At 45.3% G+C, this 24,681-nt stretch overlaps 1 protein-coding gene across 2 annotated transcripts in view; it reads left to right on the top strand.

Annotated features, from left to right (window-relative positions):
• LOC143774202 (uncharacterized) overlaps positions 1 to 24,681 on the top strand; it is a 132,862-nt gene that overhangs the window by 61,619 nt on the left and 46,562 nt on the right. For both annotated transcript variants that reach the window (XM_077261577.1, XM_077261578.1), the window contains 2 exons: positions 11,147 to 11,432; positions 17,868 to 17,920. In XM_077261577.1, coding sequence (XP_077117692.1) covers positions 11,147 to 11,432; positions 17,868 to 17,920 — 339 coding nt within the window. The remainder of the gene's footprint in view (positions 1 to 11,146; positions 11,433 to 17,867; positions 17,921 to 24,681) is intronic.

The following is a 24,681-nucleotide window of genomic DNA, read 5'->3' as shown; positions in this document are numbered from 1 at the left end:
TTGTTGTCAATTTCTCCTTCTACTCCTTCTGAAGTCCCTGAGTTTTTGTTGGATTACCGCGATGTATTTGATGAGCCCAAGTCCAGTGCCCTACCTCCTCATAGGGATTGTGATTGTGCTATTAATTTGATTCCTGGTAGTAAATTTCCTAAGGGACGACTTTTCAATTTATCTGTGCCGGAACACGCCGCTATGCGGAGTTATATAAAGGAGTCCTTGGAGAAACGGCATATTCGCCCGTCGTCATCACCGTTGGGAGCAGGGTTCTTTTTTGTGGCCAAGAAGGATGGTTCTCTGAGACCTTGTATAGATTACCGCCTTCTCAATAAAATCACGGTCAAATTTCAGTACCCTTTGCCTCTACTGTCTGATTTGTTTGCTCGGATTAAGGGGGCTAGTTGGTTCACCAAGATAGATCTTCGAGGGGCGTATAATCTTGTGCGTATTAAACAGGGCGATGAATGGAAAACAGCATTTAATACGCCCGAGGGCCATTTTGAGTACCTGGTGATGCCATTCGGGCTCTCTAATGCTCCATCTGTGTTTCAGTCCTTTTATGCATGACATCTTCCGAAAGTATTTGGATAGATTCATGATTGTATATTTGGATGATATTTTGGTCTTTTCAGATGATTGGGAGTCTCATGTGACGCAGGTCAGAATGGTATTCCAGGTCCTTCGTGCTAATTCTTTGTTTGTGAAGGGGTCTAAATGTCTCTTCGGAGTTCAGAAGGTTTCATTTTTGGGCTTCATTTTTTCCCCTTCTACTATCGATATGGATCCTGTTAAAGTTCAGGCCATTTATGATTGGACTCAGCCTACATCTTTGAAGAGCCTTCAGAAATTCCTGGGCTTTGCTAATTTTTATCGTCGCTTCATCGCTAATTTTTCTAGTGTTGTTAAACCGTTGACTGATTTTGACCAAGAAAGGTGCTGATGTGGTGAATTGGTCCTCTGCGGCCATTGAGGCTTTTCGGGAGTTGAAACGTCGTTTCTCTTCGGCCCCTGTGTTGTGTCAGCCAGATGTTTCGCTCCCTTTTCAGGTCGAGGTTGATGCTTCTGAGATTGGAGCAGGGGCTGTTTTGTCTCAAAGAAGTTCTGATGGCTCTGTGATGAAGCCATGTGCTTTCTTTTCTAGAAAGTTTTCGCCTGCTGAGCGTAATTATGATGTTGGCAATCGGGAGTTGTTGGCTATGAAGTGGGCATTCGAGGAGTAGCGACATTGGCTTGAGGGAGCCAAGCATCGCGTGGTGGTCTTAACGGATCAGAAGAATCTGACTTATCTCGAGTCTGCCAAGCGGTTGAATCCTAGACAGGCTCGATGGTCGCTGTTTTTCTCCCGTTTCGATTTTGTGGTTTCATACCTTCCGGGTTCTAAGAATGTGAAGGCCTATGCCCTTTCAAGGAGTTTTGTGCCTGATTCTCCGGGAGTTCCTGAGCCGGCTGGTATTCTCAAAGAGGGGGTAATTCTGTCTGCCATCTCACCTGATTTGCGGCGGGCGCTGCAGGAGTTTCAGGCTGATAGACCTGACCGTTGTCCAGCGGTTAAACTTTTTGTCCCTGATAGATGGACTAGTAGAGTTATCTCTGAGGTCCATTGTTCGGTGTTGGCTGGTCATCCTGGGATTTTTGGTACCAGAGATTTGGTGGCTAGGTCCTTTTGGTGGCCGTCCTTGTCACGGGATGTGCGTTCTTTTGTGCAGTCCTGTGGGACTTGTGCTCGGGCCAAGCCCTGCTGTTCTCGTGCCAGTGGGTTACTTTTGCCTTTGCCAGTCCCGAAAAGGCCTTGGACGCATGTTTCCATGGATTTTATTTCAGATCTCCCTGTTTCTCAAAGGATGTCGGTCATCTGGGTGGTTTGTGATCGCTTCTCTAAGATGGTCCATTTGGTACCCTTGCCTAAATTACCTTCCTCCTCTGATTTGGTTCCATTATTTTTCCAGCATGTGGTTCGTTTGCATGGCATTCCGGAGAACATCGTGTCGGACAGAGGTTCCCAGTTTGTTTCAAGGTTTTGGCGGTCCTTTTGTGCTAAGATGGGCATTGATTTGTCTTTTTCTTCGGCTTTCCACCCTCAGACAAATGGCCAAACCGAACGAACTAATCAGACTTTGGAGACCTTTCTGAGATGCTTTGTTTCGGCTGATCAGGATGATTGGGTGACCTTCTTGTCATTGGCTGAGAACGCCCTAAATAATCGGGCCAGTTCGGCTACTTTGGTTTTGCCTTTTTTTTGTAATTCTAGTTTTCATCCTCGTTTTTCTTCAGGGCAGGTTGAGCCTTCGGACTGTCCTGGTGTAGATTCTGTGGTGAACAGGTTGCAGCAAATTTGGACTCATGTAGTGGACAATTTGACATTGTCCCAGGAGAAGGCTCAACGTTTTGCCAACCGCCGTCGCTGTGTTGGTCCCCGACTTTGTGTTGGGGATTTGGTTTGGTTGTCGTCTCGTCATGTCCCTATGAAGGTTTCTTCTCCTAAGTTTAAACCTCGTTTCATTGGTCCTTATAAGATTTCTGAAATTCTCAATCCTGTGTCGTTTCGTTTGGCCCTTCCAGCTTCTTTTGCCATCCATAATGTGTTCCATAGGTCATTGTTGCGGAGATATGTGGCGCCTATGGTTCCCTCCGTTGACCCTCCTGCTCCGGTGTTGGTCGAGGGGGAGTTGGAATATGTGGTGAAGATTTTAGATTCTCGTATTTCGAGACGGAAACTTCAGTACCTGGTCAAATGGAAGGGCTATGGTCAGGAGGATAATTCCTGGGTTGTTGCCTCCGATATCCATGCTGCCGATTTGGTTCGTGCCTTTCATTTGGCTCGTCCTGATCAGCCTGGGGGCTCTGGTGAGGGTTCGGTGACCCCTCCTCAAGGGGGGGGGTACTGTTGTGAATTCCGTTCTCGAACTCCCTCCTGTGGTCATGAATGGTACTTCGGCGAGTTCTGTCTGTGGACTCCCTCTGGTGGCTGTGAGTGGAACTGCTGGTCCTTGAGATTACTTCCTCAGCTGCCCTCGTTTGCGGCTAGGCTGGCTTCTCTATTTAACTCCACTCAGATCGTTACTTCATGCCAGCTGTCAGTGTATCAGTACTGGTCCAGATCTCTCTCGGATCTTTCTGATGACCTGTCTACTCCAGCAGAACCTAAGTCCCTGCTAGTTCATTTGTTGTTCATTGTGTACTGAATATATTCCTTAGTACTTGCTAAGTTCTAGTCCAGCTTGCTAACATGATATTGCCTTGCTAGCTGGAAGCTCTGGGTGCAGAGTCGGTGCGGGGGTCTTTTTGCACACTCTGCGTGGCTTTTTGTAGATTTTTGTGCTGACCGCATAGATTCCTTTCCTATCCTCAGTCTATTTAGTAAGTCTGGCCTCCTTTGCTGAAACCTGTTTCATTCCTGTGTTTGTGACTTTCCTCTTAACTCACCGTCAATATTTGTGGGGGGCTGCCTTTTCCTTTGGAGAATTTCTCTGAGGCAAGGTAAGGCTTTATTTCCTATCTTTAGGGGTAGTTAGCTCTTATGCTGTGAAGAGGCGTCTAGGGAGAGTTAGGTATGCTCCACGGCTATTTCTAGTGTGTGTGATAGGATTAGAGTTTGCGGTCAGCAGAGATCCCACTTCCCAGAGCTTGTCCTGTCGTCTAGTTTAACCATCAGGTCATTCCAGGTGCTCCTAACCACCAGGTCCATAACAGTGTCCTACCACTCTTAGTATCTATGCCCAACAAAGGGGCTGATCCCAACACCCACCCCATTAAACATAGCTCCAAGGAATAAGAAAGTTCCAGAAACCCTGTCTGCAGTCTCTCTACAGGTTTGTGTACTGTAGACGCCCCCTGCAGAGGGAAACAAAGACAAGCATACCCCCACCAGATACAGGGCAAGGAATGCTAATGTAAGCCTGATTACAGTATGGTCCATGTGTACAGGCTGGGGTGACACTCTGTTACCACCCCTTCCCCGTTCAAGTAGTGTACATACTAGTGACCTCAACAGGTCGCTTGTCAAGTACACGTAAACATGGCCGACATAACTCATGGCTCCTGTCTGGACAATCCATTAGCGTTTGTGTCGACTGCCTCATCTTTATTGTATGGTGCAGCTGTAGGCTTAAAGGCGGGCTCCATTTTACATCCTCTTTGACTTAAACTCTGCTTCTGGCACCCACAAATCGACATTGTAGCTCTCCCACATCATTTCCTAAGACAATATCTGCAGGCAGGCCCCTCATCACCCCAACCACGCATTGCTTGACCCCAAAGCCAAAGTCCAGTTCTACGCTTGCTTTTGGGATATTCTTCCATTGGCCTCCAGCTAATTCAATGGTAATCCCAGGTCCATGCTGTATTGCCTCTGGCCGAACCACTCTGGGATCCGCTATGGTGAGAAATGCCCCTGAGTCACAAAAGCCAATAACTCTCCGACCGTCCAGCATGACCTCCTGTACATGCTTTCTTTGAGGATTAAAGGAACTCGTGGCTGTGGCCCCCACCCCATAAACCCCTAATGGTCGAACATGGGTTTCTGAGCCATTAGGCAAATCAATTTGTAGCGGTGGCACCTCTTCCTCCATTGTATTTGGCTGTATATTATTGATAGGCCGATTTGGTGCAGGGTCATTCCTCAATTGACCCTGAGGGCAGGCGTCTTGCAGATGCCCAACCTGCCCACATCGGTAACATCTGCGCTGTATCGCACTCCTTCCCATGTGCACTCTGGGGACGGAGATAAGGGAACCTGGAGGCTGATATCTATGTGACTGTGCATGCAGTGGTTGTTGGGGTTGAACCCCATTTCTCCACTGTATAGCTGGGCAGGTGGCCTGCAGATGCCCAGGATGCCCACATCCATAACACCTGCACTCTACTACTTTCTCTCCTTGTAGCATTTCTGAGGAAGGGGCAGGACTAGCTGGAAGGTGGGTCACATGGGTATCAACATGAGGTGGTGGTCTAGTGGGACAGCAAACTTTGGGGACTGAAGGACAAGAGACCACTGGTGGTGGGGTGTTGGTAGTTTTTACTCCATCCACTAGTAAATTTTTCCAATGAGGCTTGATAGTGAGAACCTCATCAGCTAAAGCAGCAGCTTGCTCCACTGTCGCTGGTCTCCTCTCACGCACCCATTCCCAGATCTCAGCTGGGCATTTGGTGTAGAACTGTTCTTTTAAGATGACCTGGAGGAAGGCCTCCCAAGTCAAGGCCCCCTCTCCCTCCAGCCAGCGGTGACACACTTGTTTGAGCCTGTGGGCATATATCTTGAAATACACTTCCCCCTCACTGGCTAAGGAGCGGAACTGCGCTCTGTAAGTGTCTGGAGTTACAGCATAATGTTCAAGAATGGCCTCTTTTACCTTGTCATACTCACTGCTCCACTGAGGGTCCATAGATCTATAGGCTTCGGCAGCTTCACCATCTAAAAGCCCCACTAGATGTCTGACTCGGGTCTTCCATTAATTGACATTGATGTTCAAAGTCCTGGAAGAATCCCTCAATGTCCCCTGCAGCCTCGTTAAATGGCTTAAAGTCCTTGCTGGACACTCTTGGAGGTTCCCTCATGGTGGGAGTTATGGTGGAGGTCTGCCTGTAGGCTCTAGCTGCTTCCTCAGAGAGCTGCCTTTCATGAGCTCTCCGAATAGCCTCCCGTTTATCTTCTATGGTGGCTTCTTCTCCCAGCAAGGCCATCTCCTCCTCATACCACACAACCCACTGGCTTTTCAGAGTATTTACCTCCAGGTCCCGTCTTTCCTCCAATTGCTCTAGGAGTCCCTCTCCAGTACCATCTTGAAGGCTAGCTCCTTCCAAAGCCTCAATCAGCTGATCCTTGTACAGTCCTTTGTAACTGACCCCTAATTCACGGGCCTTTGTCTGTAGGTTCATCACAGTCCAGTTCCTGTATCCTGAGGTTCTGGTTCCATTTGTTGCTGGGCCGCTGATCTCCATTCTCTCTGCTCTGATCCCGCTGCTTGCCACCAGTTTGTGACAGGGTATTCGACAGAGCAGAAAGAGACACCAGACTGATAAACAATCCAACAAGATTTATTAGAACAGGAAACTGGGACAACGCAAATGAAAGTAATTCTGCAGCGTCCACAATGAGTCCACAGAAGGGGAGTAGATCCTGGGGCGCCACCCGGCAATCCGACGCCAGGGAAATAGCAATAGTCCTTGAGTGAATTCAATAGATCCAGCAGATGAGGGGCACAACACAGTCCCACGTGGCAGCTTCCAACAATACACACGGTCACTGGGATCTCGCCTCAGCCTAAGATCCCAGCCCTTTGCAAGTCATCTCACAACAACAGTCTTCAGATTCAGTCCTTAAATCCAGTAGGGTGGTGAGACATCACAATTCCATGTGGCAGAATGATCTCCAATCTCCATACATGATACCAGGATCCAGCTGCAGCTGCAGATCCTTGTCCTTCAAAGCACACAGCATCGACTAACAGAACATGTGTCTTGGTGTCCTACCACTCTTAGTATCTATGCCCAACAAAGGGGCTGATCCCAACACCCACCCCATTAAACATAGCTCCAAGGAATAAGAAAATTCCAGAAACCCTGTCTGCAGTCTCTCTACAGGTTTGTGTACTGTAGACGCCCCCTGCAGAGGGAAACAAAGACAAGCATACCCCCACCAGATACAGGGCAAGGAATGCTAATGTAAGCCTGATTACAGTATGGTCCATGTGTACAGGCTGGGGTGACACTCTGTTACAACCGCCTCCCTAGATTATAAATTGTCCTCATATGCATATTTTAAGTTTTTCTCCTCCAGATCTCTAACTCGAGCTTCAGGGTGCTAACATGCTAACATCTGCCACAGCGGTATTCACCCTGGAACTCCTCCAGTTGTGCACATATGTTGCAGCCTGTGCAATGAAGGAAACTTATAATCATGCTATTCATTATCCAATAACAAACCCCAAAGAAACAATAAAAAATTATAAACGATAGGGAAACATTAATTCCAGACCTTGATTTTCGTTTAATAACTCCTGCTTATAAAATGCCACTGGTTCCCAGGCCACTCTTTTTTTTTTTTTTTTTTTTTGTACCAGGTCTAAAAGTCACTACAAAATTAAACCTAGAGAAGAACAAAGTCCATCTAGCTTGCCTAGGATTTAGTCTTTTGACTGACTCGGCATACGTCAGATTTTTGTGGTCTGTGACAAGAGTTTTTATATTTTGCACCTTCAAGGAAGTGGTGTCATTCCTTGAAGGCCCATTTGCTTGCCAACAAATGCTTATATTGTAGTTGTTTTCAGAATTTCGGCTCAACAAAATTTTTGTGAAAAGAAGGCACGGAGAAGAATTTGAGTGAGAGATTGTGTTCCCTCTGACAACACATCTCGCACTCCAATCTCTGAAGCTTCAACCTCCTGTCGTGATTCCACCATCTGTCAGCTACTTTATAGAATAGGGGCATGATGAGCTGTCAGTATTGTAAGTGACACCTCAATCGCCCAATCTGAGGCAGGAGCATGCTGTAGATCCTGTGATTCACAGCTTAGCTGACAATGTGACCGGGCCTGCACTGTCTAACAGCTGTCATCCATACTTTGTGACTACCTGTGTATTTGCTGGCTATTATCAGACCTTGCCAGTTGTGGCTTTTATCTCAGTTGTGTGTTTGTGCTCTGTATTCTGATTTTCTGATCTTTATTGCCAGACCTTGGATTTGCATTTTTTACTACTCTGTTTATTTACCCCATTTGCCTTTTATGCATTCTAACCTTAGTGCTACATAAGAATGTTCTAGGTCAGGCTGGACCAATACAGGGTCAGATGAGAAATGCTCTTTTAACTCTGAAATGGCAATGATGGCTTCCAAATAGTTGAGTGCTGTGTGTTAATACATTTACGGTAGTATTTGGCAAACGTAGGAAATGCTGCAAGACCTTCAGAGACCTGGGTTGTACCCATTCCTGAACAGCGTGAGTCTTTGAAATACCATAAATACATGTAGAATGTGTGATTTGATATGAGATCAATAAACCAAAATGTCATTCAAGTAGTCCATCACATGTTGACTACTTGTATCTCTGAAGATGTCAAAAATTTTGTTAGCAAAATTTTGAAAAACAGCCTGTGAGGGATGAGGTAGACTCCATTTTGGATTTATTAATTCAGGCCCAATATATTATCCAGAGATCTCCTCTCCCAATTCTGAAGTGGTCCCCTCCCTTGGGAGATATACACAAATCCTCAAAAGAACAGACCTTTGCCATTTGGCCAGAGAATTAGAGGCCACGTGTTAATGAAGGCAAGGAGTAGCAGACCTAGTAACTCCTGCTTTCTTTTGTGCAAGGCGGACATCATCAAAGGAAGCTCTAGACCGAGCATCACTGACACCTAGAGATGGATTATGAGAGTACCATGAAACTCTGACACTTGGGCATTGACACCTAGAGATGAATTATAACAGTACCATGCATCTCAGAGTTAATATATCACCAGAACCCTTGGAGCCCTCCGCACGCACCTGTGCCTCATATTTCTCTAGCTGTCCCGGATAACGAGCTGTCGAGACAGGCTCTCCAGAACCACTTAGCCGACCCAAGTTTGGACTCTCCGTATCGGTCCAGCCCCAACAAACCCATTAAGGCATCAGTCACCCCATTTGGACCTTCCGCTAGGAAGTTATTACCCATCCTAGATAATGGGAATTATTTCAGCAAGGAGGTCAGAGGAGGAGAATTCAGTCCAACCCAGAGTGGCAGTGACAAATATGGGAGGGGGCGAGCTAAGGGATAAAAGCTAACTACACACCTTTAGCCTTTGTCATTGTTCTGAAAGGGAAGCCACGTCGCGTGTGGGCGCCCCCTGAGGAAGTGTTGATGAAATGTGCATCGGGGTGGAGGGACACGGCACAGGACTCCACACACATAGTATATTTATGAGGATATATTTTAGTTCAGTTTTGGTCCTAAAGGACTATTGGCTATAGCTCAGAGAGAGGTCATACCCATTAATACGTGACATAGACTTATGTTTATTGTCTGATTATTGTCATATTTGTAATTTGGAATGACAAATCTTCTGGTATTAGCACTGAGCACTTTATTTGAATCATTTGGTTAGTTTTCCTCATTATTACGGATTTTCACTCAACAGTGTGTTTAAAGGAGCCAGTAGCCTTTTTGTGTCCCTCACATCTGCGGTTGTTACAGGTTGGTTCTTATTGTTTGTGTTTTGATCTAAATAAACATTGTCTATTTATTTGAATTCTTTGGATTTGTGCTATTTTTGTTCACTTCCTTTTTTATATAAGGATTAGAGTGTTACAGAAGGGAATTTCTAAGCTTAAGAAGCACATGATATATTTTGGATCATTATTTGATATAATTAGTACGCAAATTGCCTACATGACCTTCTAATTAATGTTTCTCCTCACCCTCAACATCTACGCCCCAGCTTCCCCATCTTTTGGTCCCCCGATAATATTATCCCTGTACCCTGTCCCTATCCTCCTTTCCCTCTCCTACCTACCCCACCTCCCTCACTAAATGGTTTTCACAATGTATATCACCGTTTAAACAATAAAAATCATTGGGACACATGATTGGGGGAACCCGTTACCTACAGTGAGTACGGAAAGTATTCAGACCCCTTTACATTTTTCACTTTTAGTTTCATTGCAGCCATTTGGTAAATTAAAAAATATGTATCTGTTTCACATTAATGTACACTCTGTACCCCATCTTGACTGAAAAAAACAGAAATGTAGTAATTTTTGCAAATTTGTTAAAAAAAATAAAACTGAAATATCACATGGTCATACGTATTCAGCCCCTTTGCTCAGACACTCATATTTAAGTCCCATGCTATCCATTTCCTTGTGATCCTCCGGGAGATTGTTCTACTCCATCACAGGAGTCCAGCTTTGTGTAAATTAAACTGATAGGACTTGATTTGTAAAGGCGCACACCTGTTTATATAAGACCTCACAGCTCACAGTGCATGTCAGACCAAAAGAGAATTATAAGGTCAAAGAAACTGGCCAAGGAGCTCAGAGACAGAACTGCGGCAAGGCTCAGATCTGGCCAAGGTTACAACAGAATTTCTGCAGTACTCAAGGTTCCTAACAGCACAGTGGCCTCCATAATCCTTAAATGGAAGAAGTTTGAGACCACCAGAAGTCTTCCTAGACCTGCCTGGCCATCCAGCCAAACTGAGCAATCAGAGGAGAAGAGCCTTGGTGAGAGAGGTAACGAAAAACCCCAAGATCACTGTGGCTGAGCTCCACAGATGCAGTAGGGAGATGGGGGAAAGTTCCACAAAGTCAACTATCACTGCAGCCCTCCACCAGTTGGGCCTTTATTGCACAGTGGCCCGACGAAAGCCTTTCCTCAGTGCAAGACATATGAAAGCCCGCATAGAGCTAAAAAAACACATGAAGGACTCCCAGACTATAATAAATAAGATTCTCTGGTCTGATGAGACAAAGATAGACCTTTCTGGTGATAATTCTAAGCAGTATGTGTGGAGAAAACCTGGCACTGCTCATCACCTGCCCAATACAATCCCAACAGTGAAAAGTGGTGGCCCTAAGCACACAGCTAAAATATGAAAGGAGCGGCTTCAGAACAACTCTGTGACCATTCTTGACCGGCCCAGCCAGAGCCCGGACCTAAACCCAATGGAGCATCTCTGGTGAAACCTGAAAATGGCTGTCCACCAACATTCACCATCCAACCTGATGGAACTTGAGAGGATCTGCAAGGAAGAATGGCCGAGGATCCCCAAATCCAGGGGTGAGAAACTTGGTGCATCATTCCCAAGAAGACTTATGGCTTTTCTACTCAATACTGAACAAAGGGGCTGAAGACTTAGGACCATGTGATATTTCAGCTTTTCTTTTTTAATAAATGTGCAAAAATTTCTACATTTGTTTTTTTTCTGTCAAGATGGTGAGTAGAGTGTACATTAATGAGAAAAAATGAACTTTTTTGAATTTATCAAATGGCTGCAATGAAACCAAGAGTGAACAATTTAAAGGGGTCTGAATACTTTCCGTACCCACTGTAAGTAGGTGGAGGAGCCATCACTTGTGTCTGTGCTGCACATTATATTTTAATAAATTATTAATCTAGTAAATGATAGTACATACAACTCAATCTCATGTACAGTATGTATTCTGTGGTTGCAGGTGACTTTTTACTACCGGGGCGCTTTGTAGACAGACACAGAGACGCTATCATAAACCAAACACTGGACATCATTCCATTCTTTGAACATCTATCGACAGCGAGACTACTGACCTTGGAGCAATACCACACCCTGTGCCATATAAAATCTTCCCAAGAGGCGCTGAGGCAGCTCTATGTGTATATGCAATCCTGGAGTAACCGTGACAAGGAGAAGTTTATTGGAGCTCTGTCCATACACAATATGTCTCTCATCAGAGATCTACGAAGTAAAGACGGCGTTGAAATGTAAATTCTTATAATATAGAACCTACTGATATATTTGGGGACAAAAGAGAGGGACAAGCTAATGATAAGAACGCCACCTGGTCTAAGCCATGTCTGGTCTTCTTACCTTCCTGACATGGTAGCATTTGTCATATCCAACATCCTAGTTTATTATGGGATAATGACTCAAAACGCGTCGACTTTCACAAGTGATGTCTGCTGTTTTTTTGTGACATGTTTTACTTTATGTTGCTGGTAAATTCAGGTCAATATTATTTCTGTTTATTTCTATAAAATGTAGACTAAGTTCTCAGAAAATGTAGAAATGTTCAGCTTTTCCGACCTCCATTCAGATGGTTGTATCATATAAATGTGTTATTAATGAACATTTATATATGCCTCCTTTATATTGTAAGGCCATGTTCACACTTCGCGGTTTTTACCGCGGATCCGCGGCGATTTTGATGCTGCGGGTCCGCAGCAGTTTCCATAGCGTTTACATTAACATGTAAACCCTATGGAAACCGCAAACCGCAGTGCACATGCTGTGGGAAAAACTGCGCAGAAACGCAGCGGTTTACAACCCGCAGCATGTCACTTCTTTTTTGCAGAATCGCTGCGATTCTGCACCCATAGGAATGCATTGAACCGCTAACGGCTGTGCCCACGATGCGGGAAGTAAGCGGTTAATGTGCGGGTGGTACCCGAGGTGGAGGAGAGGAGACTCTCCTCCAGGCCCTGGGAAGCATAAATAGTGTAAAAAAAAGAATTAAAATAAAAAAATGATGCTATACTCACCTCTCAGCGCTGCCCGTGGCCGTCCGGTCTGGTTGTTGTGCGAGCAGGACCTGCGGTGACGTCGCGGTCACATGACCGTGATGACGCCGCGGTCACATGACTGTGACGTCACGAAGGTCCTTCTCGGCACAGCATCTTTGGAACCAGAGCGCCGCGGGAGCGCCGCGTGCAGCACCGAGGAGATCCGGACATCAGAGGGTGAGTATAACCAATTTTTATTATTTTTACCATTACTATTGATGCTGCATATTGCTGCATATGCAGCATCAATAGTACAGGAGTAATCCCGCAGCGGAAATCGCGAAACAAACCGCGATAAATCTGCAGGGATAACCGCAGCGGTTTTGCCCTGCAGATTTATCAATTCCGCTGCGGGAGAACCCGCAGAGCACGCCGCAAAGTGTGCACATAGCCTAATAGTTTTTTCAATGTTGAATAGTTGTCTTAAGAAATTGGAAAGCCAATAAGTTTAGCGAACATTTTGTAACCCTTTAGTGTGAGGAAAGACCATCTAGATATCACCTTTTGTGCGCAAAAGATGTTGGAAAACGATTAGGGACTAGCTTGTTTTCTAATTTTTTCATTTAATTATACTTTATGTATCTCACGATACATGCTCAGCTTTTGTTTTCTTGGGCCTGCAGGTGCTTTACGACATCTATGGGTAGTTGAATGCAATTGGATAATGGAATGAGGTGCTTCTGGAGCACAGTCTTGAGCGAAGGTTGTTGTCCTGACTTAACCCCAAAAGTTTACATCGGCCATTGTGAGCGATCAACTTGGCCGAGTTGCGTAGGAGTCGTTGGCTCAAACTCAGAGGAGGCTGTACTCAGGTTTTGTACAGTGGCTACAGAAAAAGTGTTCAGACCCCTTAACATTTTTCACTCTTTGTTTCATTGCAGCCATTTGGTAAATTCAAAAAAGTTCATTTTTTTCTCATTAATGTTCACTCTGCACCCCATCTTGACTGAAAAATCAACAGAAATGTAGAAATGTTTGCAAATTTATTAAAAAAATAAAAATGAAATATCCCATGATCCTAAGTCTTCAGCCCCTTTGTTCAGTACTGAGTAGAATCACCTTTTGAGCTAGTACAGCCATGAGTCTTCTTGGGAATGATGCACCAGGTTTTTCACACCTGGATTTGGGGATCCTCGGCCATTCTTCCTTGCAGATCCTCTCCAGTTCCGTTAGGTTGGATGGTGAACGTTGGTGGACAGCCATTTCCAGGTCTCTCCAGAGATGCTCAATTTGGTTTAGGTCAGGGCTCTGGCTGGGCCAGTCAAGAATGGTCAGAGTTGTTCTGAAGCCACTCCTTTGTTGATTTAGCTGTGTGCTTTGGGTCATTGTCTTATTGGAAGGTGAACCTTCGGACAAGTCTGAGGTCCAGAGTACTCTTTGGAGAGGCTTTCATCCAGGATATCTCTGTACTTGCCGCATTCATGTTTTGTTCAATGATAACCAGTCATCCTGTCCCTCCAGCTGACAAACACCCCCATAGCATGATGCTGCCACCACCATGTTTCACTGTAGGGATTGTATTGGGCAGGTGATGAGCAGTGCCTGGTTTTCTCCACACATACTAGTTAGAATTATCCCCAAAAGGTCTATCTTCATCTCATCAGACCAGAGAATCTTATTTCTCATAGTCTGGGAGTGCTTCATGTGTTTTTTAGCAAACTCTATGTGGGCTTTCTTATGTCTTGCACTGAGGAGGGGCTTCCGTCGGGCCACTCTGCTGTCTTATATAGACAGGTGTGCGCCTTTCCAAATCAAGTCCTATCAGTTTAATTAAACACAGCTGGACTCCAGTGAAGGAGTAGAACCATCTCAAGGAGGATCACAAGGAAATGCACAACATGTGACTTAAATAGGAGTGTCTGAGCAAAGGGTCTGAATACTTATGACCATGTGATGTTTCAGTTTTTCTTTATTAAATTTGCTAAAGTTTCAACGTTTCTGTTTTTTTTCAGTCAAGATGGGGTGCAGAGTGCACATTAATGTGAAAAAAAATTACTTTTTTGAATTCTCCAAATGGCTGCAATGAAACAGAGTGAAACATTTCAAGGGGTCTGAATACTTTCCGTACCCACTGTATGTGAGTGAAGCCCTTCAGGTTGTAGAATTATAACAGAGAGCTGGTTACCAACTATTTGTAAAACGTGGCTTAAATGAGTTGTCTCCGATTGTGTTGGAGTGTAGGGTGTAGACAATAAGAAGTGATCTGTCCAGCTAAAGTGCTCATGAGAAGAAGGATCAAAGTGAAAGTGTTCTTATCTCTTTATGCTCCATCTTCCTTATATTCAACTAGAAATACGAGAAGGCAAATATCTGCCAATATCCCTATCAAAGTCTGACACAGTACATACGAGGAGGATTTGTGTGGTCTGGAAGTCCTATAGTATGAGATTTCTCTCAAGCTGCTTCTTGTTTAGCTTTTATTACTAGAGATCATCGGATCAGGCAAGATACAATTCATCAAATTACGAAGATTTTCTATTTAAATTTTATTGACCACAAAGTTAGTATCATCAAATTGAATGAATGTTCCTTACTTTGCTCTGGGTTTCTCTAGGCCCCAGAGCATTAAAAAGGATGAAAAAAACCATCTACAGGATACGTCATCAGTCACCTGTCCTGCCATCACCGCAGTCCTCTTTCCGGGGATCCATTCTTTTTCCCCTCCCTTGTAGCATGCATTTTCTCTAGTGTCTTCACTCCAGGATGAATTTCCTGGGCTGACTAGGCCTCAGCAGTCACTGCATATGCCCACCAAGGCTTAGTCAACCCAGAAGACCCTTCCTGAAGTTCAGCCAATGTAGAGAATGTGTGTGTGATAGTCAAAGGGGAAAAGAAGAGATGTGGAGGACCAGAGCAAACTGCAGAGACAGTCAGACAGGCGAGCGGTGAGGAATTATCATAACTTTTTTTTTCTTTTAACCATTTTCCTGGCGCTCTGCAGTTCCTGTATGCATGAGAGCGAATTGCGAAAAATCTATTTTCATATTAGCATATTTGAACAATGATAATAGCATATTTACAATTTTAACATTAGCATATTTGAATAAAGAACAATTTCTACCAAATGCAGCAATGGATTTGAATGCTAAAGGTAATGTTTCTCCTTGTGGAGAGTGTCATGCCAAGCGTGGCATGTCAGAGTGAGGAGACTTATAAGCCACGCATGGTGTTCTCAGAGACAGTTTGCATATTTAATACTAAAGATACAAATTGACAATTACGTCACCTACAAATTGACGTACATGTTTTCAACTGTTATTTCGTGCTAAAAAGTTAATTTTCCATAAAAAAAGAAAAAAATGAACATTTTTCAAAATTTCAAGTTTTTTAAATTTTTCTCTAAATAATAATAATCATCACGCACAAAAAAAAGATGGCACCCCAGGTTTTATTGTAAAGCAATTAAAGATAGACAGGGTAACGATTCTATCCAGGCACCTCAGTAAGACTCTGAGCAGAGCCAAAACAACTCAAATAGTTGAATAACGATCTATTATTTTTGCTTAGAAGTACTGCATCAATTACCTTTTTCTTTTGTGTTTGCTTTTTGCCTGATTATCTACTATCTATAATCTCACATTATTGTAACCGAAGTTTACTGTAACATAAAGTACAATGTGTCGTTTGAAACAGTCTTGAAATCACTTGAATAGGTAAAAGTGTTCCAAAATGATTCTTGCATTAAGTGGCACATATATGATTAGTAAAAATGGGGCCGTGTCCCGGGGGGGGTCAAAACTGCCTTTTGTTGTAAAGGGTTAAAAAGAAAGTTGTATTCTAAAGTTTGCTGACAATGTTTAATATGAATGGTTTAAAGGAGGTTGTCCACTAGTAGGATATCCCCTTCTTGAACTAAATGTTCGGCCCTGATAAAATAATAAAGGCTATAATAATAAAGCACTCGCGGATCTGGGGCTGTGATGCGGTGAAATGATGCATAATGGCCGGTGTCCAATCAGTGCTGGCATCACGGTCTCCGGCTTCAGACAAGCTGAACATGAAGAGGAAGTCCAGGTTGAGTTGAAGCCATGACTCCCTCTTTATGTTCTGTTTGTTTAAATTCGGAGACAGTGACGCCAATGCTGATTGGGTGCCGGGCGTCACGTGTCACAACACCGCATCACAGCCCGGGGAAAGAGAGTGCGGACACCGTGGGAACAGCGCCGGCACGAGAGGTGAATATAGGCTTTATTATTTTATCGGGACCAAACATTTTATTTAAGAAGGGGTTGTTAATCCTTTAAGTAGTCCATAAACTCGTCCAGAAATTGGGATTTGGCAAAATTCAGATGTTTCAAGTATCGATTTGAAGAGTTTCCAAAAAGATGATGACTGTATAGCTGCATTCTGAGTTCTGGGAATGGCTTAAAAGAAAAAAAAAATGTTAAAATCACCTCTCTTTGGCCCTCCTCATAACTCTTTACTGTCTTTGGTCCTCCAGTCGCCTTTTCTGTATTCTATCCTCTTTTTTTATTTTAAGGCTTTTTATGGCTGCAGCCATGCTTCACTAGGCTCCGAGCCATGACCTTCAATATGACATGAGTCATTGATAGTAATCAACATATCGTGCCCCACAAGATCGCTTTAAGCTCAATCAATCCCATTAATGTCAGTAACCTACGTGAGACCCAACGGATTGGCGCAAAGCCTAGAGAAGAATAGAAGTGCTGAACACAGAACATAAAAGGGAAGAAAGTGGAGCTAGTTGAAGGGTCAGAAGATAACTGTAGTTGGGGGGTCTAAAAGAGCAAATTTTTTTTAATCAATTTTCATCTCTGCATAATAAGAAAAAAAATGTCGGTCTTTCCTTGGGAAAACTTATACGTTATTATTATACAGTCTAGTATGGAATCATCCAGTTTTATCCCAATGACTAAAAAAATAGAAATACCGTAATAAAAATGAATATCCACTGACATGGTGACACGATTCCACCGTGCATTGTCTGTTAGACGCAGTGACTGACAGCTCAGTCGTCCAGTCTAGTGCAGAGGCGTGCTCACCTATCAATATTAGGAGTGACAGCTCGGTTGTCCTATCCCTGTTCCAAGCAACTACTCAGCTACTTAACAAAGTTTTCTGCTCCATATAGCTGCCAGTCATAGGTTTCAGCTCTGTGTGGCTTATCCTCTGTGCGTTGTGCTGTGAATGCTGACATTCTGATCTTCTGTTGCCGGACCCTGGATTTGCCTTTGGATTTGTGATTTTGGAATTCTGACTGGGCTGTGACTTGACTATGCCTTTTGCTTTACCCTTTTCTATATGACAAGACCTCTTGGTATCTGACCCCGGATCTCTTGACTACCAATATGGCTTGAAAGGGTTGGAAGATGAAAATCATAAAAAGATTAAAAAATATAATATAATTTAGTTCAATATTTTTTTATTAGAAATACATTCTCAAATATTCAAGAAAAGAGAATACAAATCATATTCATGATTAAATTGTTCTAGAGGAGTGTGTGTGTTCTTGTAGCTTATTTCTTGTCAATGATTGAAACTAACAGAAAAGAAGAACCTCTCCACATTTATCTGAATTTTCCCAAAGTAAAATACTTTGTTCAGCAACATCAAATCTTAATTGTTTCAGATAAAAAGAAGTAAATGCAATAATTTTTTATTTTTATTTTTTTGCAGGGAGTTTCCTTTTTCGTCTGACTTTCATACGAAATCTGTCACTTTCAAAGATGGTAAGGATTGCTCTTCTTCTTACGTCTAACAACAATCTTATTACTCTAAGCAATAAATAATCCTGTAACATATGGACAATTCATAGTGACTCTATAATGTACTAGTGGTTCGCAACAGAACAGGAAGCAGAAGCGTCACCGTTCTTCCAGGCGTCGGACCGATGTGATGTGATTGACTGCACTAATCAGGAGACTTTGAGGAGCATGTCTTCAGAGAAACATCTACTGACTGCTGCAGCCAATCACCGCCCAGTCATGAGTGGTGTCATATCCTCTTCCTGTGCTGTAGTAGACCATAGAGTGGCCTGCCCTTCATGTGGCTGTCAGTAGGTCGCTGTTAATGAGTTTATTACTACTTTACTTAGAGAAAGCATTCATTTTCTCCAGGCCACCTCTAAAAGAAGCAGAAATAAAAACTGACTGGGTGCTAAATAGTTATTACTTCTAACTGCTAGCCGGACTGCCGAGCTTCAGTATGACACATGAGAAATCCCAATAATTAAGGCCACTATACATATCATAATCAAGTCACCAATTTTTACAGGTTTGGGCCTCCTGACTCTCACTTTACAGAAGATGGAAAGGGCTTGTGGACATAATCGTATTTTGGGTCCAAGCATGATCAGATAGCCCTCAGACCAATGTTAGTCTATGGAGCCTCACACATTTACAATTTTTCCTCGGACTGAGTCTGTCCAATGAAAAAAAATCACAGCTTGCATGATTTGCATCCAATATTCGGATCACGCTTGGCCGTCAAGTCAATGAATTTTTGGGAAACCTTGGACTGCACTCAGATGACATCTGCGAGTGCGGTCTGATTTCCGTGAACAGAAAGAATGGAGATTGAGAATCCCACTGTTCTGACACTCAGACCAAATTCTGTGCAGAGTCTAATTGGCATAATCAGAATGAGTTTCTCAGATGAGCGAAAATAAGGTCTTGTTACCCCGACCTCGAGTAGAGAAAGATCCATCCTCTGGAATTTCAACAGCCGATCATTCTATAAAACAGACATGACCCTGCCGGAAGAGACTGATAGAAAACATGGGGGCTCACAGCTTAGCCAAGCATTCCTGTGTATAGTGGAGTTGTGAGATAATTGGATGCAAGTGATCGATCAGTAAAAGGCTAATGTTTATGGCCAACTCTAGCGTCTTATAATGACCCCTTCCTGACATGGAACACTCCAATACATACAAGTAGTTGCTGCAAAGGGTTGTTTCACACTCCAGATGTCGTGGTCAATAGTGAACACAGAATCGAGATGTTGTGAGAGGGAGGAGATGTGGCCTCTCGTTTCTTCTGCCCGCCATTACATCACTGCATGGTCCCAGTGGTTTTCATAACAACTGGAGGTCTAAGAATGTCCTTCGAGTCTGGTAGGTAGTCAGGCCTTTAAGACCCAGTCAAATACAGTGTCCATGGAAGACTGACAGTTCTAATACCCTGCAATAACTACATATTGCAGGGTATAATCCAGGAATCCCATAATTCAGTGTTCAAGTTCAATGAAAGCAAAAAGAAAAAAAGGTTTAAAAATTGTAAATAAAACAAAATTTTAAATGTACAAAAATGCTAGGAGAAATGTTACTGCGATAGAATTTTTATGTAAAAATGAAAACCGAAAACACATCTGGTATCACTCAAATGGAATGACCTAAACTATCACACTATTTCACCTCTATAGAGAGCATGAAAACAAGAAAGCAACAATATTGTTTTCACCATACTGCTGCACAAAAGATGGAAGAAAAAGCAAGCAAAAAGTTGTATTGCACCAACAATTTTGACCACTAGTGTAAATAGAAATGGAGAAACATTTTGTGGACTGATGAAAGTAAAATTTTTCTTTTTGGGCCCAAAGGCCGCAGACAATTTGTCAGATGACCCTAAAACGCCTCATGCAAGCTATCGTACCCTCTGCACACAGTGAAGCCTGATGGTGAAGCATCAGGATGTGGGCAGGTTTCTCTTACTGTGGTGCCGACCTATTCACCACCCACCAGGGATCGTGGACCAGTCTGCAGATATCACAATACCTGAAGAGGTCATGATGCCTTACACTGAAGAGGATATTCCCTTGAAATGGGGGTTTCAACAAGACCACGACTCTAAACACAGCAGTTGTGATAAGGGAGCAGCCGCCATCTTGGATAGGGGCATACTAACAGAGATTGGCGTGACTCCATTTTGTCTCCTATCAATTCACCTGTTCACACATCTGCAGGGATGAGCGCTCCTGGCCCCCACCCTTTTCCCCTAGCTGAATAAAGTTCCTTTTAGTATGGTAATGAACTGAGCGCAGTGTAGCAGGCAGATGGCACTTCAGAGCTTGAGTGAGGAAGCCACACCAGCAGGGGACTTGGAAGTGCTTGGGGGCTCAATTAAAGCATGCATGTCAGGTGGCTCCAGGAGCCTAAGTCTATTATCTGCCCAGCCGGACCGTCTCCACCATGAAATTATGAATTATAGATGCGTCGTCCGAGGTAGAGGCTCATAAAAAATATCCTCATGGCTCTGAAGAAATTGTGCATCTGACAATGCAACTCCCGGGTCCATGGGAGTTCTGGAACCTGAGATATAGAGATCAGCCTCCCACAGCGACCGAATGGGTCCAGGTTTGATCCCTATACGACTGGCAGAACAAACCTCATTGCTAGCCCACCCAGTTACAAGGGGGAGGGACACGGAAGGTTTAAGAGCTGAGGACACTTGGAGAGTGACACACACTGAACAGAGGAAGATGACTAACTAATTAACTAAGGGAGAGGGTATTCCAGCCAGAGGGGAGCAAGCACACGCTTTCTGGGGGCTGCCCGGCAACTAAGTCTTGGACCTGCGGAACACTGAGCCCCCCGGTTTCCACAAGACAATCCATGCAATGACACCACACACACAGGGCACACAGGGAGGACAGGTGAGGAGACTGTAGGGGAGAGCTCAGAGGTGGAGGGAGGGGCTGCTATGGGCAGTGTAGGGCCCCTGAGTAAATCCAGCCTGCTGAGTCTAGGGCCCCTGCAGGAAGAGGAACAGGCCATGGGGGGAGGGGGCGTTCCGGGAAAGGAGCCACCAGGTAAGACCCCAGGGCAGGAGTTTCCCACACCTGGGATGTCAGGAGTGCAGGGAAGTCTGCCTGACCCAACGACTTGGTCAGGAGCCGGGGGGAAGCAGGTGCTACCCGTGGGCACAGCAGTCGTGGCCGCTGTAACCAGGAGTTGGAGCGCCGGAGCCCAAGGAGCCTCGCAGAGGTCCGACTGCTTCCCTCTCTCTGACCAAGTGGCTGCCGAGTCAAACAGCGGCCAGGAGACAGATCCCAGGGAGCTGACAGCGGATGTGGCAGTGTCGTCCATTCTCGCCACATCGAGTCAGGGATTTCAGGCAGCGTTGGAAGCTGACGCTAGCCTGAAAGCTCTCAAGGAGCAGGCGGCACAGCCTCCCGGGGAGTCAGACCATGAGCGGGTGGTCTGGGACCAGGGAAGGCTGTACCAGGTAACGGTCCAGCAGTGTTCACCGGAGGTGTGGCCCAGGGACCGACAGTTAGTGGTACCCTATCCATTCAGGGCGGAATTGATGCGGATAGCACACAAGATTCCCATGGCCGGACACCTAGGGATCGCTAAAACCAGGGCCTGGCTAGCGCAGCATTTCTACTGGCCTGGAATGAGGACTGAGGTAATTGCCTACTGCCGTTCATGTGACACCTGTCAGAGGGTGGGGAAGGCGGGGCGGCGCCCCAAAGCCCCACTGTTAACTCTGCCCATCATTGAAGAGCCTTTCTCGAGGATGGCTGTGGATCTTATTGGACCTCTGTCTACTCCCAGCAGCTCTGGAAAATTCTTCATATTAACGGTAGTGGACTATGCCACTCAATACCTGGAGGCGGTAGCTTTGTCATCCATTCGGGCTGACAAAGTGGCCACTGCCTTACTGGAGATCTTCTCCAGAGTGGGGTTTCCCCAGGAAATGCTGACCGACTAAGGGACCCAGTTCATGTCCCAGCTGATGGAGTCTCTCTGTAAGCAGATACATGTGCAACATCTGGTAGCCAGCCTGTATCACCCACAGACCAATGGCCTGTGTGAGTGGTTCAATGGCACCTTAAAGCAGATGCTTAAGATGTTGGTCGACTCCCACGGGAGAGACTGGGAGCGGTATCTCCCACACCTATTTGCCTACCGGGAGGTAACACAGGCCTCAACGGGGTTCTCCCCCTTTGAGCTCCTGTATGGGCGACGTGTATGGGGGCCCCTTGCCCTGGTGAAGGAAGCGTGGGAAGGAGATTTGACCACCCCTGGAGTGTCGGCCATTGAGTATGTTGTGCACTTCCAGGACAGAATGACTGCCTTGATGTGGCTGGTGAATGACATTATGGCCCAGGCCCAAGCTGACCAGAAGCGGTGGTATGACCAGAATGCTTGTGAGAGGATCTACCAGGTGGGTCAAAAAGTATGGGTACTGGTCCCCGTCCCACAAAACAAGCTTCAGGTGGCATGGGAGGGTCCATACCTCGTGCACCAGCTGCTCAACGCCGTCACCTATCTGGTCACCCTGGGCCACGCCCGTGGAAGGAGGAAGGCCTTCCACGTGAACATGATGAAGGCACATCATGAGCGGGAGGCTTGTGCCCACCCAGTGTGCAACCTCCCAGAGGAAGGTGAGGTAGAAACCCTCCTGGATCTGCTCAGCCAAGGCGGATGAATCCATCGAGGATATGGGGGTTGGCCACCAGCTCTCGGAGGACCAACATTCCCAGCTGGGGGTCACCCTACACCCCTTTCGGAAGCTGTTCAGCAGCCTGCCCGGAAGGACTGAGGCAGCCGTCCATGATGTGGACACCGGCAATCACCCCCCAATCCGGAGTTCAGCATATCGGGTCTCTCTCGAGGTGCAGCAGCACATGCGCCAAGAGATTGTCACGGGAAGCCTAGGTGGGCAAGAGCTAATAACCCGGGCCCCTGCAATTTCCCTCAGACTAGGGAAATCCTGACTGACCCTCTAACTAGAGTTTACACTGGTGTGCATGTCTAGGCCTCCACCCTCTCCCTGTCTCCTGTTTCAACCCTAGGCTGAAACCACCACCCAGTGAAGAGATCATACACCAATACCCACAGTTAGCTGTTATGATCCTAGTGGTAGAGGATCTCAGAAGTTCAAGCTAAGTCCGCAAACACAAAAACCAGCTCATAGGGAGGTGGTAACTTGGCTGACCGTATATCTGATCCTAGCGCAACAACTAGAAGTAGCCGGGGAACGTACCTACGTTGATTCTAGACGTCTCGCACCAGCCGGAGAACTAACTAACCCTTTCAGAGAAAATAAGACCTCACTTGCCTCAAGAGAAAGGACCCTAAAGTTATGATACAAGCCCCCAACAAATAATAACGGTGAGGTAAGAAGAAAAGACAAACGTAAGTATGAACTAGATTTAGCAAAGAGAGGCCCACTAATTAATAGCAGAAAATAGGAAGAGAACTTATGCGGTCAGCAAAAACCCTACAAAAATATCCACGCTGAATATCCAAGAACCCCCGCACCGACTAACGGTGTGGGGGGAGAATATCAGCCCCCTAGAGCTTCCAGCAAAAATCAGGAATCACATTGTAACAAGCTGGAACAAAATAGCAGAAATGCGAATAATCAAAAATAAGAAAGCAGGACTTAGCTTATCTTGCAAAAGCAGGAGACCAGGAGTCAGGAGCAAACAGACATAGACTGACTACATCGATTCCAGGCACTAGACTGAGTTTCCAGGAAGTCTAAATAGGAACACCCAAGGCCTAACGAACCAGGTGGGTACCAACCTGGAGAAAGACAATCCAAGTGTCATACCGCTAGTGATCACAAGAGGGAGCCAAGAAATACAGTTCACAACAGTACCCCCCCTTTAAGGAGGGGTCACCGAACCCTCACCAAGACCACCAGGGCGATCAGGATGAGCAGCGTGAAAGGCACGAACCAAATCGGCCGCATGAACATCAGAGGCGACCACCCAGGAATTGTCCTCCTGACCATAGCCCTTCCATTTGACCAGATACTGAAGCCTCCGTCTAGAGAGACGAGAATCCAAGATCTTCACCACGTACTCCAACTCGCCCTCAACCAAGACCGGAGCAGGAGGGTCAACAGCAGGAACCACAGGCACAACGTACCGCCGCAACAAAGACCTATGGAACACATTGTGAATGGCAAACGACACCGGAAGATCCAAACAAAAAGACACCGGATTAAGGACTTCCAAAATTTTATAAGGACCAATAAAGCGAGGCTTAAACTTAGGAGAGAAAACCTTCAGAGGGACATACCGAGAAGACAACCAAACCAAATCCCCAACACGAAGTCGGGGACCCACACCGCGGCGGCGGTTGGCAAAACGCTGAGCCTTCTCCTGTGACAATTTCAAGTTGTCCACCACATGATTCCAAATCTGCTGCAACCTATCCACCACGGAATCCACCCCAGGACAGTCAGACGACTCAACATGACCCGAGGAAAAACGAGGATGAAAACCAGAGTTGCAGAAAAATGGCGAAACCAAAGTAGCGGAACTAGCCCGATTATTGAGGGCAAACTCAGCCAATGGCAAGAAGGTCACCCAATCGTCCTGATCCGCAGAAACAAAACATCTCAAATAAGCCTCCAGCGTCTGATTAGTTCGCTCAGTTTGGCCATTAGTCTGAGGATGAAAGGCAGATGAGAACGACAAATCAATGCCCATCTTAATACAAAAAGATCGCCAGAACCTGGACACAAACTGGGAT

The sequence above is a fragment of the Ranitomeya variabilis genome, chromosome 5, assembly GCF_051348905.1.
Source record: "Ranitomeya variabilis isolate aRanVar5 chromosome 5, aRanVar5.hap1, whole genome shotgun sequence".
Lineage (NCBI taxonomy): Eukaryota > Metazoa > Chordata > Amphibia > Anura > Dendrobatidae > Ranitomeya > Ranitomeya variabilis.
Note: the sequence above shows the minus strand (reverse complement) of the source record. Positions and strands in the feature narration are given on the sequence as shown.